At 46.5% G+C, this 17,453-nt stretch overlaps 1 protein-coding gene across 1 annotated transcript in view; it reads right to left on the bottom strand.

Annotated features, from left to right (window-relative positions):
• Nucleotides 1–641: 641 nt before the first annotated feature.
• Nucleotides 642–17,453, bottom strand: part of PDE6B (phosphodiesterase 6B) — a 41,453-nt gene continuing 24,641 nt past the window's right edge. Inside the window, exons 17-22 of the mRNA XM_065549800.1 lie at nt 16,609–16,716; nt 11,418–11,481; nt 10,035–10,109; nt 9,366–9,449; nt 3,684–3,840; nt 642–2,489 (exon numbers count right to left, since the gene is read on the bottom strand). Coding sequence (XP_065405872.1) covers nt 2,425–2,489; nt 3,684–3,840; nt 9,366–9,449; nt 10,035–10,109; nt 11,418–11,481; nt 16,609–16,716 — 553 coding nt within the window. The 3' untranslated portion in view covers nt 642–2,424. The remainder of the gene's footprint in view (nt 2,490–3,683; nt 3,841–9,365; nt 9,450–10,034; nt 10,110–11,417; nt 11,482–16,608; nt 16,717–17,453) is intronic.

Genomic DNA, 17,453 nt, shown 5'->3' with positions numbered 1-17,453 from the left:
TTGTTGAACACAATTTAATAGCAAACTAACACAGAAAGAATAGTATGAGCTCCTGTAAACCCAACACTTGTATGTTAGAGCTGTGCTCAGACCACCTTGTCTCAAGACTTAGCTCTGTGCCTTTCCCTTTGGGGGTAGGATGTTTCCTCTCTTACATGAGGCTAGGGCAGTGTTCCCCAAACTGTGGGGCATGCCGAGGAATGTTCTGGGGGGTGGCAAGGGCTGTGGTGCTCCCTCCCCACCTTCTGCTCTGGCCCCAGCCTCTGCCCTCTTACCCCTGTCCATCCCTCCCCCAGGAGCCCCAGCCCCGCTCCTGGCCCCTGATCACGGTTCCTGGTGGTGTGTGATGTGAAAAGTTGGGGGAGCACTGAGGTAGGGGAAGAGGGATTTCTATATCCCATTCTCTGCTGTAGCAGAGGGCAATACCTCTGAGTATGCATTGGGATGGAGCAGAAAGGTAGTGAGAGAGTGGGGGAAGATGAGAAAAGAGAGGGGGAGGATTTATGGGGGGAAATGAGTGATGAGAGAAATTGGAAACCTGAATTCCGGGGGGGGGGAGAAGGGTTACCACAAAATGGGAAGGTGAAAATAAAGGAATAAATATACAGAGCATATACCTTTATTAAAAACAAAAAACAGCCAGTCTCCTTCACTGGTGTAAATTAGGCATTACTGACATTCAATGAGAATCAGAGATCCTTGTGGACCCAATTCTCCTTTCTCTTCAGTTAGGAGTAGCTATAGATGTAAGTGAGTCACAAGTGTAAAAGCGCGGGAGATGACGAGTACCAAGGTGGTATGTTTGTTTATTTATTTATTTTTACAAAAGCGAACAGAACATGACTTAACTATAGTAAATCTCTCATAAAACTGACTTGTGCAAAGGGGGGGGGGGGGGGAGTGACCTTGACCGAGAGGAGAGCAGGCTATCTCCTTACATCCTTCCCCTATCATTTCTTTTGCCGTGTTCTTGTAAGTGTGGCTGCACAGACCACTCTGAAGCCACAGGTTAGAATTTGTTTCTCTAATTCAGCTGTCAGCATTTCAGAGGTGGTGGGGAATGCAGGGGTGTCCCAAAGAAACAAGGTGGGTAAGGGAATATATTTTATTGGACCCACTTCTAGATATTCTCTCACCTACCTTGTGTCTCTAATAGCCTGGGATCAACACTGCAAACAACAATGGGGGATATTCCAAAACCAGAAAGAGGTCTAAGTGTAGCACCTACCCCAAGCTTGATCATATTCTTGTTTTCCATAATTTTGATCAAAATAGGCCTACTTTTTGGTCAGGCAGGTTACATTATGAACAAACTATATTAAAATAATATGAATGTTGCAAAGTCACACACTCAAGGAATGCCAGAATTAAGGTTGCTTTTGCAACTTTAATTTAGTGCCCTTGTGCCTATGCATTGACACACACTCTCATTACATGATCACATGCTATGTTTTCCCCAGGATCCCTGCCTCATTCCGTGCACAAAACTGATCAAGCTCAGGGAGTGAGCAGCTTTTCGATATTTTGTTTTCTCCTCATCCTGCAATATGTGGCCCCATGTAGCAGTGACTGCATACTATTCAAACCCTGCTACAGAATTATTCTTGTCCTCATGGGTGTTTCTTTGGCTTCAGTGGAGTTGCAATTGTTTAGACCAGATCTGAATTTGGCTCAGTTCCTTCAAAAGATAAAGTTTATGGATGTGTGAGAAGGACAGATGATTTAACAGTTCTATTGTTAACACACTCTTGTGCTCTGATTCACTGTTCTAGGTGAAAGCCCACATTCTGAACTCAGCTCTAGGGGCATCAGTCTGACTTCCGTGGAATAACTCCATAGCTGTACCGGCGTAACTGAGATCAGAATCTCAGCATAAATGTTTGGATAAAGGGAATCTTTCTCCCTATGAGATGAATGGATGTGATCCTTTTACATATTGCTGGTTTGTCCATGTGGTCCTGCAAGATACATTCAAGGAGTTAATTCTGCCTCAATTTACCCACCATGTAACCTCTGGCTGCACGCTAGGTAAATCACAGTTGAACTGAGCACAAAGTCCGTTCACCATCCATCTGGCCCTGTAAATATATGCATGGGGGTTTGGAGTAGGGGAATTCAGACTTCAGCCATTAGTCATGCAAGTAGATTCATGGGACCAAATTTTGCCCTGTCTTAAACAGTACAACCCAGTGACTTCAGTGGCATTGTATGGAGTGAGAAAGAGAGCAGAATTTGGTGCATTGTCCTCAGTAAGGGTGCTCACATGGGTCAGGTAAACAAAACTAGCCCCTTCCATGACTAGGTGATGAGCCCAGTTTGGGTAATTAAAGGGTTAAATCAAGAATTTATATTTGTACACTGGAACTTTTTTCTCTTACAAGATCTTTCCCAGGGTGTGTAGTTCATATGCCAGCAGAAATAGGTTTAAATGATACAACAGGTTCTAGATGGGGGGGTTGTTCCTCCATTGCAAGTTGTCATCATAGCGGCTGTATGAGAGGAAACAAGTAATTAGAGATACATTTGCAGCTGCTATAAACTCACTGTAATTTGAAATCCTTTAGTCTTTAACTGAGTCATTTTACATTTTAACCCTTGGAAGGCTCTCAGTGACGAAGCTGGGATAAATTCCTAGATATTCTGACGTGCTACCAATGTGCTCAGAGCCGTTTTCTACACAAAACAGTTCTTGCTCCAAAATGCTTCAGGAGAATGATCTCCCTGACTGCCTTTCTCAAGAGGTCAGTACCTTGTCTGAGGTGGAGACAATCTCAGACATGAATGGTCTTGTCTTAACCACAAAAATGTATTAAGAATGAAGGCCTCAGTCCAGTTTCCATTGACTTAAATGGGAATTGGGCTGGGCCCAGGGAAAAAACCTTACAACCAAACCATCTGCATGCATAGAATCCTAGCAATGGAGGGCTGGAAGGGTCCTCAAAAAGTCATCAAGTCCAACCCCCCCATGCTGTGGCAGGACCAAGTAAACCTAGACTATCTCTGGCAGGTGTACTTTGTCCAACTTGTTTTTGAAAGCTTCCAATGATAGGGACTCCACAACCTTCGTTGGAAGCTGTAATAACTAGTCTTATGATCAGCAAAAGTTTGGCTAGAAAGGTACACTTGGGAGTAACGGCAATGCTTCATCTTATTTCTAGTGAGTTCATTGTTTTTCCCTGGGCCCATTAGGCAGCATGTTAGCCACAGCCTCTGTATTCTCAAGCACATGTCCTCCCGCCCATAGACTCACTACACTACAAAGCTGACTCAGTGCGGACAACACATGTAGCTGAGCTGCAAGTACAGACAAGGATCAGCAGTGTTCAGCACCATTTGCCACACTGCGTGTTGATCTGGCCTTACAGGTGTTAACCCGCCCATTACCACAGGAGATCTCCTCCACGGAGGAGTTTATGCAGATGGCCTTTCTGGAGGTGTGTAACAGTCTGAGATGTCACGTGTATGTTTTGAAGCCATTCACTATTATGACCTGAGTCATAGGCCCCCACTCAGATTGAGGATTTCCCCTGTATCCAACCCTTTGCTTTAACTACTGGACCAAATTCACAAGTGAGGGAAGAGCGGGGAGTTTGGAGAAGTTAATTTACACAGGGGACTGGTGGGGTAGGGGAGTTAGCCATAGGAGTAGATTCTGAGGTATTAACATTTTAAGTATTTCTGACCTTGCTTTGCAGCCATTTTTTCCTCCTCTTTTTTCTTCTCTTCTTCCAGCACTTTCATTTTTGCATCATACTCATCACCAAGAGCCTTCCATTCCTTTCTGTTGTTCAGCAATCTCTCATACATCGGCTGAATTTCCTCGTGGAAACGTGAAAATTCCTGCCCCAAGGACACCCAACAAACAGTACAACAGTGACTTAGCCAGGGCTGCTCATCCAAGATATCTGTGCCACCGGCTGCATGCCCCTGTGGCTAGTTCAGGCTGGGAAGGGGTTAATTTCCTGAAGCAGGGTGCCAGCTACAGGTCTGGCCCTGGACAGGAGAGCCAGGTAATTAGAGGGCGTGTTTACACCTGGGTTCAGAGCCTATCAGCAGGGAGAGGGAAGCAGCTTGTTTCAGGAGATCCTCCTAGATCAGGGGTCTCAAACTCAAATGACCACGAGGGCCACATGAGGACTAGTACATTGGGCCCCATTTACTGACACCTCCACCTCGCCGCCCTCGGCCCTGCCCCCACTCCACCCCTTCCACGAGGCCTCGCCCCTGCCCCGCCTCTTCCCACCCCTTCCCTGAAATCCCCACCCCAACGCTGCCCCCTCCCTGCCCCCAGGGGTGTGGCAGGGGCTCAGGGCAGGGGGTTGGGGTATGGGGTGCGGCAGGGGGTCGGGGGATTCGCAGCCAATGGGAGCTGCTGGGGGCGATGCCTGAAGCAACAGCCACACACACCCCTGTGCCCCTCCTTCCCCAGGTTCCGTCGGCTTCCCCGCGCGGCGCGGGAGCAGGGCAGGCAGGCAGGGAGCCTGCCCGGCCCCCGGTGCGCATCAGGCCGGAGCCGCTCTAGGTAAATGCTGGGGGAGGGCGGGGGGGGCCGTGAGGAGCTCGCGGGCCGCAGAAAATAACCCCGCGGGCTGCATGCGGCCCCCGGGCCGCATGTTTGAGACCCCTGTCCTAGATCGAGTTGCTCCCCCACCAAACCTAGCTGAGGAATCACTGGGGCAGATGAGTACTGACAGGCCTGCTAGGAGGTACATGCAGTCAGGCCTGAGGGGTAGCCTCCTCCTTCATCTCTGCAGTAGTTCTCTCTTCCTCTGTCCCATTGCCTCAGGGCTGGGGCTCAGAGCCTGCTGCTGTAGGCCTCTCCCTCTCTCCCATGCCCGCCAGGGAGCGAAGCGGGTCCTGATGCTGCCCCCATACCATTGGGTAGGGCTGCCAATGCAGTATTTCAGAAATATGGGACAGCCTTCTAATGTCCCCGGGCTTGACTTCTCCTCCCCATCCCTTGCCCAGGGCCTGCTCCCGCTGTCTCCAGCTCTGGTGCTGCAGAGAACCCAGAGCTCCAGGCACCAGGCCAGGCAGTCACTGTGAAGTGGGAGGCTGCAGTTACTCATGTCCACTTACTATAGAGCTGTGCCCTGCCGGGGGTGGGGGGGTTGGCAGAAGGGGGAGAAACACAGCAGCCAGCAGGGGTGTCACTTCCAATTTCAATGGGGGCAACGTCCAGGGGCGGCCCAGCGGTGGCTGGGCTAAATTTGAGTGGCGTTGTGACCCCATGTGTCGGGTCACGTTGCCAAAGCCTGGCACATTGCAAAGTAAAGTGCCAGAGCACCCCTCCAGCCTAGATTTCGTGTCAGAGTGACATGCTGGACCGTCCTGGTTGAAACATGGGATAAAAAACATCCTGTACTGACTTAGTAGCGGGCAAGCGATTGTTATTTACATAAGGAATGTGAGGTCCCTTCTAATACAGGACTCTTGGCACTAGCAGCCCTAGTGGGCCTCTGAGAGCAGAAGAGCCTGCCACTGATGCCCCCCGGGAGGACAGCAGCTGGAGCAGAAAGGCAGATGCGCCAGGAAAAGCGCAGGAACCACATGTCCTATGAAGAGGTATGGGGGCTGGATTGTGGGGGGGAGGGGGTTGCTGCAGAGTGAATTGGAGATCCCTGTGGGTTTGCATGGGGTTTTAGAATTGCTGTTTGAACTGGCAGAAGTGCTGGTATTTTAGGAGGCAGAGAGGGGCCAGTAGGGAAAAGAAAGATTTCTCTCTCCCCCATCAAAAATCTGCTCTTCTCTGGGGATTTCGCTTCCCTACTTTATAACAGGAAGGAGGGGAAGATTGGAAGGGGCATGGAGGGAGAGGCCACACCTAGCCTCAGGCAAGGGAACAGGAGGAAGTCACACCCACCCCATTTACATTACCCTTACACACACACAACTGCAGCAAGTGGGGATGGTGAAGGGGCTTCCTGTGCCTCTCCCTGGGGGTGGCCAGGGTCCCCGTGGGGATGGGGAGTAGAAGAAGAGCTGGCATGTACTCCCCACAGCATTGGGACCCCTGCCCACACTGAGAAGGGAGCTGGAAACCCCCACACTGTGACCAGAGACTCAGATGCACCAAAGGCAAACGTAGGCAGAGTAATACGAATAAGTATTACTGAACTTTTGTCAGATGCTGCCAGGTGTGTGCCACATTTGCATAGCTGTTACTTAGTGTAAGTTCATTAGCAAAACCCCAAGGTGTATTCCAGTGTCATACTCCTATTCTAGTCCATGTACGTTCTCATCGCCACAGTATCTGAGGGCCTTCCGACAGTGCCTCAGGCAACGGTGTCTAACATCCGTCATGTGTTTGTTCTTTCATCCTGCCCCCCAGGGGAGAAGTGTGTTCACTGCAGTCTCTTGGATTTTTTTAAAAATAATAGACACGTGCTGCCATATGTTTGAGAAGCCAAAGAAATGTGCCATGCACTCGGCGTGGAAGGTGGGGAGGTTTGTGATGGGCCTTTGTTCCTGGGGGGAGTTCATTCTATAGTCTTGGGCTGGCCTCTAAGCAAGCTCTGTCGTCTGCACAGACAACCTTCACCCTTAGGGTGGAACGGTCCATTGTGCCAGAGGAGCAGAGTTGTCCTCCCTGGTTTTCATCCCAGATCTTTAGAAGATTTTTATAAGAACGGCCAGACAAGGTCAGACCGATGGTCCATCCAGCCCAGTGTCCTGTCTGCCGACAGTTGCCAGTCCCAGAGCTTCAGGGGGAGTGTACAGAACAGGACAATTTTACCTCCTGGCTTCTGGCCGTCAGAGGCTAGGGACACCCGGAGCCTGGGGTTACATCCCTGACCATCTTGGCTAATAGCCATTGATGGACCTATCCTCTATTCATTTATCCAGTTTTTTTCTTGAACCCAGTTATACTTTTAGCAGTCACATGGTAATGAGTTCCACACGTTAACTGTACATTAGGTTAAAAAGTACTTCATCTTGTTTGTATTAAATCTGCTGCCTATTAATTTCACCGGGTGACTCCTGGTTTTTGTACTGTGGGAAAGGGTAAATAATGCTTCATTTTATCCACACCATTCATGATTATACAGACCTCTATCATATCCCCTCTTAGTTGTCTCTTTTCTAAGCTGAACAGCCTTAATCTTTAGTCTCTGCTTGTACTCTCCATACCCTTGATCGTCTTTTTTGCCCTTCTCTGAAGCTTTTCTAGTTCCATTATATCTTTTTAGAGATGGGGTGACCAGAACGGGACACAGTATTCAAGGTGTGGGTGCACCATGGATTTATATAGTGGCATTTTGATATTTTCTGTCCCTTTCCTAATAGTTCCTAACATACCGTTAGCTTTTTTTACCGCAGCTGTGCATTGGATCGAAGTTTTCAAAGGACTAGCCACGATGATTCTAAGGTCTCGTTCTTGAGTGATAACAGCTAATTTTGTACGTGTAATGGGATTATTTTTTCCATGTGCGTTGCTTTACATTTACCACTCTTGATTTCATCTGCCATTTTGTTGCCCAGTCACCCAAGATCCCCTTCTAGCTCCTTGCAGTCATCTTTGGACTTAACTACCTTGCATAATTTTGCATTGTCAGGAAACTTTGCCACTTCACTGTTTACCCTCTTTTCCAGATCATTAATGAATATACTGAACACCACAGACCCTTGGGGGGACCCTGCTATTTACCCCTCTCCTTTTTGAAAACTGACCATTTATTCGTACCCTTTGTTTCCTATCTTTTTCCTTTGTCCACATGCTTATTGACACCCTCAGAGAATTCTGATAGATTGGTGAGACATAACTTCCCTTTTACAAAAGCTGTGTTGACTCTTCCCGCAACTTCCCCTATAGTTTATATGAGATTAGGCTCACTGGTCTGTAATTGCTGGAGCCCTTTCTAAGAATCAGCATTATGTTAGCTAGTCTCCAGTCATCTGGTACAGAGGTTTGTTTCAGTAGTAGGTTACATACTACAGTTAGTAGTTCTGCAATTTCATATCTGAGTTCCTTCAGAACTCTTGGGGGAATACCATGTGGTCCTGGTGTCTTATTACTGTTTAATTTGTTCGAAAACCTCTTCTGCGGACATATCAATGTGGGACTCTACTTCCATTTTGTCGCCCAGGAAGCATGTCTCTGGTGTGAGTATCTCCCCCATATCCTTTTGCAGTAAGGACCGATGCAAAGAATTCATTTAGCTTCTCTGCAATGGCCTTGTCTTCCTTGAGCGCTCCTTTAGCGCCTTTGTCATCTAGGGTCTCCACTGCCTATTGGGCAAGCTTCTTGCTGCTGATGTACTTGAAAGAATTCTTACTCTTAGTTCTTGCATCTTTAGCAAGTTCTTTCTTGGCCTGCCTTATTACCCTTAGCCTGCCAGAGTTTGTGCACCTTCCAGTTACCCTCACTAGGAATTCACTCCCAAATATTAAAGGATGCCTTTTTGCCTCGAATGGCCTCTATTACTCTGCTGTTTAGCCATGGTGGCATTCTTTTGTTCCTCTTCTTGTCCTTTATGATTTGGGGTATATCTTTAGTCTGAGCTGATGTTTTAAATAGTCCCCATGCTGCTTGCAGGCATTTAACCCTTCTGGGAGCTCCTTTTAGTTTCCATCTAACAAGCGCCCTCACTTTTGCGTAGTCCCCGTTTTTATAGTTAAATGTTACTGCGGCGAGTTTTCTGTAGCCCTACGAGGATGCTACATTTAATTACAGTAGGGTCATCATTACCGAGCGGTTCAGCTATAGTTACCTCTTGGACCAGATCCTGTGGGCCCCTCAAGAGATACCCTGAGCCCACTCTGTGCCCTTACATTTCAACAGGAGTGGAATTGTGTACCCGGCCCACCCGTTACTCCACTGCCCCATATGTAGTTGGATGTGGAATCTTGGCTTGAATCTGCTGTGCCCAGTGCCGCTCATGACTAGAGGTGCAAAGACGGCTCTATACAATTGACTGGTCCTGGGGTTGTCGGGCCCTGTGAGGCTGCTCTGCGTTCCACTAGCGATAGCTCTGGATGCCCTCTGAGCTGGGTTCAAGGCTGCCCTGCACTGCCGTGTGATGCGAAGCTGCTTTGCTGAGCAGAAGATGTGATCCCACGTAGCAAAACGTAAGGTGTATTAAATAATGTATGTAACAATCCTAGTGCATGTTGGTACTGTAATGGTGGGAGTTTTCCTGCTTACAGCGTAGGCTTATCCCAGTTTCCTAATTTACGGCCTGCAGTGTCTTTGGTCAGGGGAAAGACGAGCGGGTGTCTTGTTGATTAACCTTCTAGGTATTGGCCAAGTCTCACTGATCGGAGAGAAATTTGCTTATCTAATTTTTGCTAGCGTAAGTGGTTTTTAAAAGCGTGACTGTTGCTGCATCAGCAAGCGTTCCTTCTTTGCTGTGCAAATCACTTACCTTATAGACAAATGTGCACACAAAGTCAATGAAACCGACTTGAAGCTTTGGAAGCTCCGGTGCTTTTTTCCTGTCCATCATAGGCTGGAAGAGAACAGGATTTCTTTGGAGAACACTTAAATGCCACATCTGTCTGTTTTCCCTTTAGAACTATTCTGCCTTGAGGGATGTCGCCAATCAGCCTAACGCTTCTGCTGTATCATTCTCAAGAGCTTTCCTTTCCAGACCGCTTCCTTCTCCCACACAAACAATGAAATTATTGGGCTAGGGATTTTCATCATTTTTCTTTAGCAAGCTACAGTCTCTCTTCTCCACTTCGGTCCCTAGATACTGTTTTCTATTGTGCCCCTCACCATAGTACCAGATGGAAGGATCTTTGTATTCTGAATAAATGCTAAGGGGAACCTAAAGTTCCTTAAATTAACTAAACAAACATTTCACTTAAAAAAAAAAGCACATTCATTAGCAGAGCTAGATTTTAGAAACTGTGACATGTATGTCACTGATCTCAACTTTCCTGTCTATTACAGGGGTAGCTTTTTGGTTTTTTCCCCAGAGTCTCCCATGTTGTCAAAGCTTCCAGCCCTGTTCATGTATTGCTGTCACTGAAGAGGTTTGTTAGAAGGAAATGAATGAACTTGAGCTTTCCGCAGCTCATGTGCTACTTACAATAGGCTGCTGCTGGAGTACACTTATTTCCAAGTCTCCCTGTTCCCAGAATTCAGCTGCTACTAGGAGAGCTACCTACATTGGAATAAAAGCTACAGTCAGTTCGGGGATTTTAATCTGAAACAGTTTGTCTCCATGAAGCGGAGAGTTACAGTCCCTGCTCCTTTACCCTGCAATCTTGTCTGTCAAATCCCAGACTACAGCCAAGTGATCCTCTTAGCACGCTGCATCTGATTCTCTACTCAGTTTGTCTACACGATGAGTTACTGAATGGCAAACCAGGGTGTGAATCTGCAGCATGCCAGCTTGCCACACAGTAATGTCCCATGGGGACGCTGCTATTGATCTGTAGCAATGTCCCACGTAGGATGTTGTTGCACATGGGAGTGGTGGTGCTGTAGATTCACACCCTTGCTTGCTGTGTAGACAAGCCCTTGGTTAACAAATTCACAGCAGGATCGCACGGCTGAGATCAGTGGAATCACCCTGGGGCTATGAAATGCAGAATCAAACTCTGTGACTCTGGCAGTAGACTTCGGTCTACTGCTCCTTCGTGTCAGTCAATGAACAGCTCCCCGCTGCTCCTTAGCAGGACTTTACAATGAGGATAAGGGTGGAGACAGTCACAGCATCAGTGGATTCTTTGCCACATTCCCCAAGACACAGTTGCCCTTTCCCAGTATTACCAATCTGAAGCTTCCACGACTCTTCCTCCCCAACCCTTAAAAAGTGAGGTTTTAAAATATGAATGTTGGAGTTTGTCTTATGGTTTTGTGCAGTTGGGTTTTTTATTTCTAAACTTTCTGTAACAATGAGGACTAAATGCTTTTTAAAGTGAAAGTTACTGGAGATTCTCAGCCACATGATTCCAGGAGCGGGGGCTTTAAGAAAAACCCTGAGTGTTATGAGACTGGCAATAAAGTCAGAGTTGCCAGCACTGTTTTCCCTGCTGCCCCTTTGTGTGATGCTAACTGTCCTAGTGATTCATAGCACTGGGTGCGGTCTCTAGATACGTTTGCTTTTACATTTATTTACCTACTTTTACATTCAGCACAGTAACTATTACTGCGACAGTCCAATGTTAACAACTGTCCAGTTGTATATAAATGTCTTAAACTTTATACAACTCCATAAAAACCTTCTATGGAAACACTAGGAGGGAAGAGGTGATGTTAGTAAGCCCTGACGCTTCAGCTCTTACATCATTGCTAATAAAATAACATCAAGCTAAAAGGTCTTGGCTCCTCAATCTAAAAATATCATTTCTACCAGCATTACTGGAAACTTGGCCAGGATAAGTAAGGAGAAGCCTCTTTCATGCAGGCTTCAAACAACAGAACGTGTTTCAATATATTGGAGTACATTGTGTATCAGGCGTCTGACCTTACTCTGCACTTCCCAGGGTTTAGCGATCGCAGATAAGTCACAGGCAGTCATCATCATGGCCCTGGAGAACAGAACCAGAACTGGAATTAGTTTCTATTCTGAAGCACTCACTCCTGTTCCCACCGAATCCAGGGCCTATACTGTAATTTAACTACACTTTTCCACTTCTCTCCTCTCCCCCGCTAAGCATTAAAGATTGAGGAGAACCATTTTGTAAAGCAGGGACAGACAGTATGCAGTAGTATCTTGAGTTAAACCTAGTGTATCTGTGTTTCTTGCCTGCCACCAAAACAGTTTTGTGATTACTGTACTTTTCTTTGATCAGATGGGTTTGCTTTTTAGGTCTTACTGCTATGCTAATTCTCAAAAATCTCATGCAACTTCTTAGCAAAGATTTAATAGCAGAGACTGCAGTGAAGTTTTATGTCTGTGTTTAATTATTCTAAGTACTACAGAGCATATGCTAGACCACTATCCAGTATCAATTATTACAACTAGACACTTGTCAGAATTTAATGAACATAAGAACGGCTATACTGGGTCAGACCAGTGGTCCATCTAGCCCAGTATCCTGTCTGCTGACAGTGGTCAATTCTTCAGAGGGAATGAACAGAACAGGGCATTACTGAGTGATCCATTCCCAGCTTCTGACAGTCAGAGGCTTAGGGACACCCAGAGGATGGGTTACATCCCTGACCATCTTGGCTAATAGCCGTTGATGGACCTGTCCTCCATGAATTTATCTAATTCTTTTTTTAATCCACTATATATAATTTTGGCCTCCAGAGCATCCCCTGGCAATGAGTTCCACAGGTTGACTGTGTGTTGTGTGAAGAAGTACTTCCTTTTTTTAATCCTGCTGCCTATTAATTTCATTGGTGACCCCCAGTTCTTGTGAAGGGGTAAATAACACTTACTTTCTCCACATCAGTCACGATTTTATAGACCTCTGTCATGCCCCCCTTAGTCATCTCTTTTCCAAGCTGAATAGTCTGTCTTTTTAGTCTCTCATATGTAGGGCTCTACCAAATTCATGGCCTTAAAAAACGCCTCACAGACTGTGAAATCTGGTCTCCCCCCGTGAAATCTGGTCTTTTTTGTGTGCTTTTACCCTATACTACACAGATTTTACAAGGAAACCAACATGTCTCAAATTGGGGGTCCTGACCCAAAAGGGAGTTCCAGGGGCATCACAAGGTTATTTTAGGTAGTCACGGTATTGCCACCCTTACTTCTACATTGACTTCAGAGCTGGGCGGCTGGAGCAGCAGCTGTTGGTAGGTGCCCAGCTCTGAAGGCAGCGCTGCAGCAGTAACACCTCATTTAAATGATAGGTAGCATTTCTGTCAGTGCTAATGCTACACTCCCCACGCCGAGAACAAAACCACTTATGCAAGGGATCCAAGAAGGATTGGGAGAAAAGGATTCCTCCGCTCCAAACCCAGCACCTTTGTGGAATGAAGAACCCTATCTAATGCTACTACAGGGAGACCCTGGACTTTGGTAAGTAGGATCCCTGCACATTCTCCTAGCAGTCAGTTTAGATCTGTCGATCAGCATCAGGAACCCACACTTTGCACTGGCCTGTTCTGCCACAAATACAATCCCTTCACAGAGCATGCCTCTTCCCCACCCTACGGTGAGGGCCTCACTTCTATAGAGGGGGTCAGCATTCAGGCCCCTGTGCTATTGTTTCATTCTATCTGTCTGGTACTGTTAATTCCAAGGATTCAGAAATCATATTAGCTTAAAAATCTTGATTTTTTTAAAAAGTAAGTTTGGGATTCTTTTTATTTGCCGTCTAGTGTGAACCTTCAGGGTGTACTTGCTTCATGTTTTCAAGCTTTTCTCTCCAGCCATAATGAGCACTTAAAGTCAAAGTGGATAACTGTTTCATTGCTTATCAGTTTAGCAGAAACATCCAGCTAATACAGGCTTTAGTGCTGTGCTTGAGACATACCACCCCTTCCTCCCCAGTCTGACCTCCACATAGCTCTGAAACTCAACTAGTTTCCTTACTGTCAGTGCAGCCAATGTAATGAAAGCTCCTCCTTCTCCACCAGCAGGAACAAAGGTGAGCCCTGACCTCAGACAGGAGGAAGAGTGGTTTAGCCATAACCCACTGGCCATGATCTCCATCCCCAGGCCAGCAAACAACATCCAGCATTGTACTTGGGTAGCACCATGGCTGCGTTAACCTCTTGGCTTTTTTTTTTTTTTTAAGAATCTAAGTTTCTCCCCTAATCACCTGCCTTAGGAACTGGGGCCTAGATTTTTAAAGGTGTTGCTGTGCTCAGTATTACAACACCTAACTGTTTTAGGCACTTTGAAGCCAAGATCCCATTGATACTCTCTCTGGGCCTAGGGCTTCCAGAAAAACACCAAACATTGCAAGACTGGTGCTACAAATTTGAAAGTTGCCAACACTGCATTTAGGATGAGTGTGGGTATTTTGGGGTGGGTGGGGATTGGTGGGTTTTTTGTTTTGTTTTTTGCAACCATAATAAAAAGGACTAATAAAGGCTTAAAATTTGTTAGAAATTGCTTTAGCCTGTCAGAAGAGTTGATACTCAGTGGGCTGTCTCAATCAGACCCCAAAGCTCTGTGCCTAAAAATACTATTCAGACAACAACCCACTCCACTGATGGACCTGTTCGGTTGTTGTAACTGTAGTTTGTTTTCAGCTATTGAGATGGTCGCTCTTAAGTCTTAACTCCAGATTCTGAAGGCTCCCTGTGCACAAGCCTCAGAGGAAGTCTTGGCATGTAAATGGTCTGTACAAAGGACGTGTGAAGGAAAGAGGAAGCCAGAGGGCTGTCTGCTGAAAGCCATGTTCCGAACACGACCTGTTACAGAACAGAGAATCTTCTAAGTCAGTGGTCCCCAACCTTTCCCGTGGGGCGGGTGCCGGACGACTAGCCGCCAAGGACATGGCCGCCGGACAAGCAGCCGCTGAAATGCCGCCGTGAAGCAGCGTCATCAAGAGGTGTTGCCGCTGAAATGCCGCCAAATTCGGCATTCTTAACGTCGCCACTTCTCGACGGCATTTTGGCGTCTGCTTGTCCGGCGGCCAGTAGGCGGTCGCACATGGATGCCCTGGCGGGCGCCATGGCACCCACAGGCACAGCATTGGGGACCCCTGTTCTAAGTCATATGCTTAGGGCCCTACCAAATTCAGGGTCCATTTTGGTCAATTTTACAGTCATGGGATTTTAAAAATCGTAAATTTCATTATTTCAGCTATTTAAATCTGAAATTTCACAGTGTTGTAATTGTAGGGTCCTGACCCAAAAAGGAGTGGTGTGTGTGTGTGTCACAAGGTTATTGTAGAGGGGCTTGCGGTACTGCTACCCTTACTTCTGTGCTGCCTCTGGTAGCGGTGCTGCCTTCAGAGCTGGGCAGCTGGAGAGCGGTGGCTGCTGGCGGGAGCCCAGCTCTGAAGGCAGAGCTGCCGCCAGCAGCAGCACAGAAATAAGGGTGGACGCCTTCAGAGCTGGGCACCTGGCCAACAGGCAGGGCCGGCTCCAGGCACAAGCTTAACAAGCAGGTGCTTGGGGCAGCCAAGGGAGAGGGGCGGCACCTGCGGCAATTCGGGGGCGGCAGGTCCCTCACTCCCTCTAGGAGCGAAGGACCTGCCGCTGTCAATCGCAGCTTTTTTTTTTCCCTCTAACTGCCGCCGCCGATCGCGATTGCGGCTTTTGTTTGTTTGTTTTTGCATGGGGTGGCAGAAATGCTGGAGCCGGCCCTGCCAACAGGTGCAGCTCTCCAGCCGCCCAGCTCTGAAGGCAGCGCAGAAGTAAGGGTGGCAATACTGCGACCCCCCCCCTAAAATAACCTTGTGACCCCCCTGCAACTCCCTTTTGGGTCAGGACCTCCCAGTTTGAGAAATGCTGGTCTCCCCGTGAAATCTGTGTAGTACAGGGTGAAAGCACATAAAAGACCAGATTTCACAGGGGGAAACCAGATTTCACAGTCCGTGATGTGTTTTTCATGGCTGTGACTTTGGTAGGGCCCTACTTATGCTGTGGCTCCGATGGTGCAGAGGAAAGCTTCTTTCTCCAGAGCATCCATGCAATCCCGATGAGTGCATTCTGAATCTGAGCTGTGAAGCAGAGTAAAAGGTTTCTCATGGAGAGGAGTTTTCTGGCTACTTTGCAAGAGTAGGTTACTCAGAGTGTGCGCAACTGAAGCTCTCTATGCTGCAGTGGTGTAGATACTTGCTACAGCAATGGAAGGGTAGTAATTCCACCCCCTTGCTGTAGTAATTCCACCCCCTTGAGAGGTGGTAGCTAGGTCAATGGAAGAAGCAGTGTCTACCACAGGGCTTAGGTCAGCTTAACTACGTCTCTGAGGTGTGAAGTTTTCATACTCCTGAGCGGAGCAGCTATTGTTAGTAAGTTTTAGATGTAGACCAGGCTTCAGATTCATACTGGATGGCACCCTGCTTTCAAACTCTTATCCTTGATTTCATCAATAGGGAGGCTTTGGCCTCCCTTACCGTTTAAGCCAAAGCAGACTTCTTGCAACTCTTCATCAGTGGGCTCTCTGGTTCTGTGTGGGGCTTACAATAATTTCAGTTTTTGTCATTGGATGTCTGCTCCGTAAAACTCATAGGATTCTGTTAATCTTGAAAGTTGCCATAAATACATCCAAGCAGAATAAACAATTTAAATTAGAAACGTGGATACTTGCAATTAGAATTTGAATATAACGTTTACTTGACACTTATCTAGATTAGGGTGACCAGACAGCAAATGTGAAAAACCGGGACGGGGTGGGGGGTAATAGGAGTCTATATAAGATAAAGACCCAAAAATCGGGACTGTCCCTTTAAAATCGGGACATCTGGTCACCCTAACCTAGATGTGACTTCATCCTATTCACACACTTAAAAAAAAATTCTGCTATGTTTCCATATAATTCTTTAGTATAGAGGAAGTTAGAAAGAGATTTGGCTTTTGTTTTAATATCTTTTTATATGGCTACCCTTCAAGAATAGCCCAGAATGCAAAGCCACTATACTTTGGCTCCAAGTTCATTAAATACTAAAATGTTGTCTTAATATCCCTTATAGGAAAATATCGCATGCTATGCTAAACTATGCAGTCGGTTCTTAGTAGACACTTATTTAATAGGGGCGTAGTTGTCACTTCACCATTTGCCTATCAAGAGGTTTTTATTTACTCACATGACAATCTCTTTTCTTGTGGTCTCCAGAGACAAATATTCAGTCCAGGAATTTTCGTTGTCATACGTCTTGGACTCATCAACAATCTTCTGAAACATAGTTCTCTTTCTTCAAAAAACCCAAAGAGGTAGGGAAATGAATGCATTAAATATGGAGTTAGCAGCTCTCATTTTGATTTCCCATGGAAACACTGCACGTGAGCAATCCCTCACTCCAACAATTGCTGCCCGGGCTTTCCCCCAGCCAAGTGACCACCACAACAATGTATTGTTATTTGAATCTTTTAAATAGGACAGAGTGTTTTAAATAATTGTAAAGCACTTAAATGTTGCAAAAATCCGTTTTAGTCAGGTTGAGGCTTTGTAAATACAGCTTGAAAAGTTGTGCTATTGCAACTTTAGATTAAAACTTATACTGAACTAAATTATAAATGCTACTATCATATAGCGCCATACTGCCCTAGCCAAAAGCCAAAGTACTGACTCTCATCCTTAAGCAGGTAACCAGCCTTCACTGGGACTGTTCGTGTGCCTTAACAAATTTACAAATCCTTGCCATGGAAATATCAGAAAGAACACCATCGCTCCAACAGTATTTCTTAGTGGCATAAAATGTTCACTTCTAAATAAAACTGCTTCAGTGCTAACAGTGAAGCTACACTTTCAGTACATTAAAGTTATTATGAACATTCTTATACGCTGTCCGACATTTTCAAAACATAAAGATAAGCCCGTATTTAGGCAATGAAGGACTGTGTTTTCCAGAACAACTGGATGACTTTGGGGCAGGGCCGGATTTACACCTTACACGTCCCTAGGCATGGGATCTTCAGTGCTGCCCGCCCC

The sequence above is a fragment of the Chrysemys picta genome, chromosome 6, assembly GCF_011386835.1.
Source record: "Chrysemys picta bellii isolate R12L10 chromosome 6, ASM1138683v2, whole genome shotgun sequence".
Classification (NCBI taxonomy): Eukaryota; Metazoa; Chordata; order Testudines; family Emydidae; genus Chrysemys; species Chrysemys picta.
This window is presented reverse-complemented; position numbering and strand designations above follow the sequence as displayed.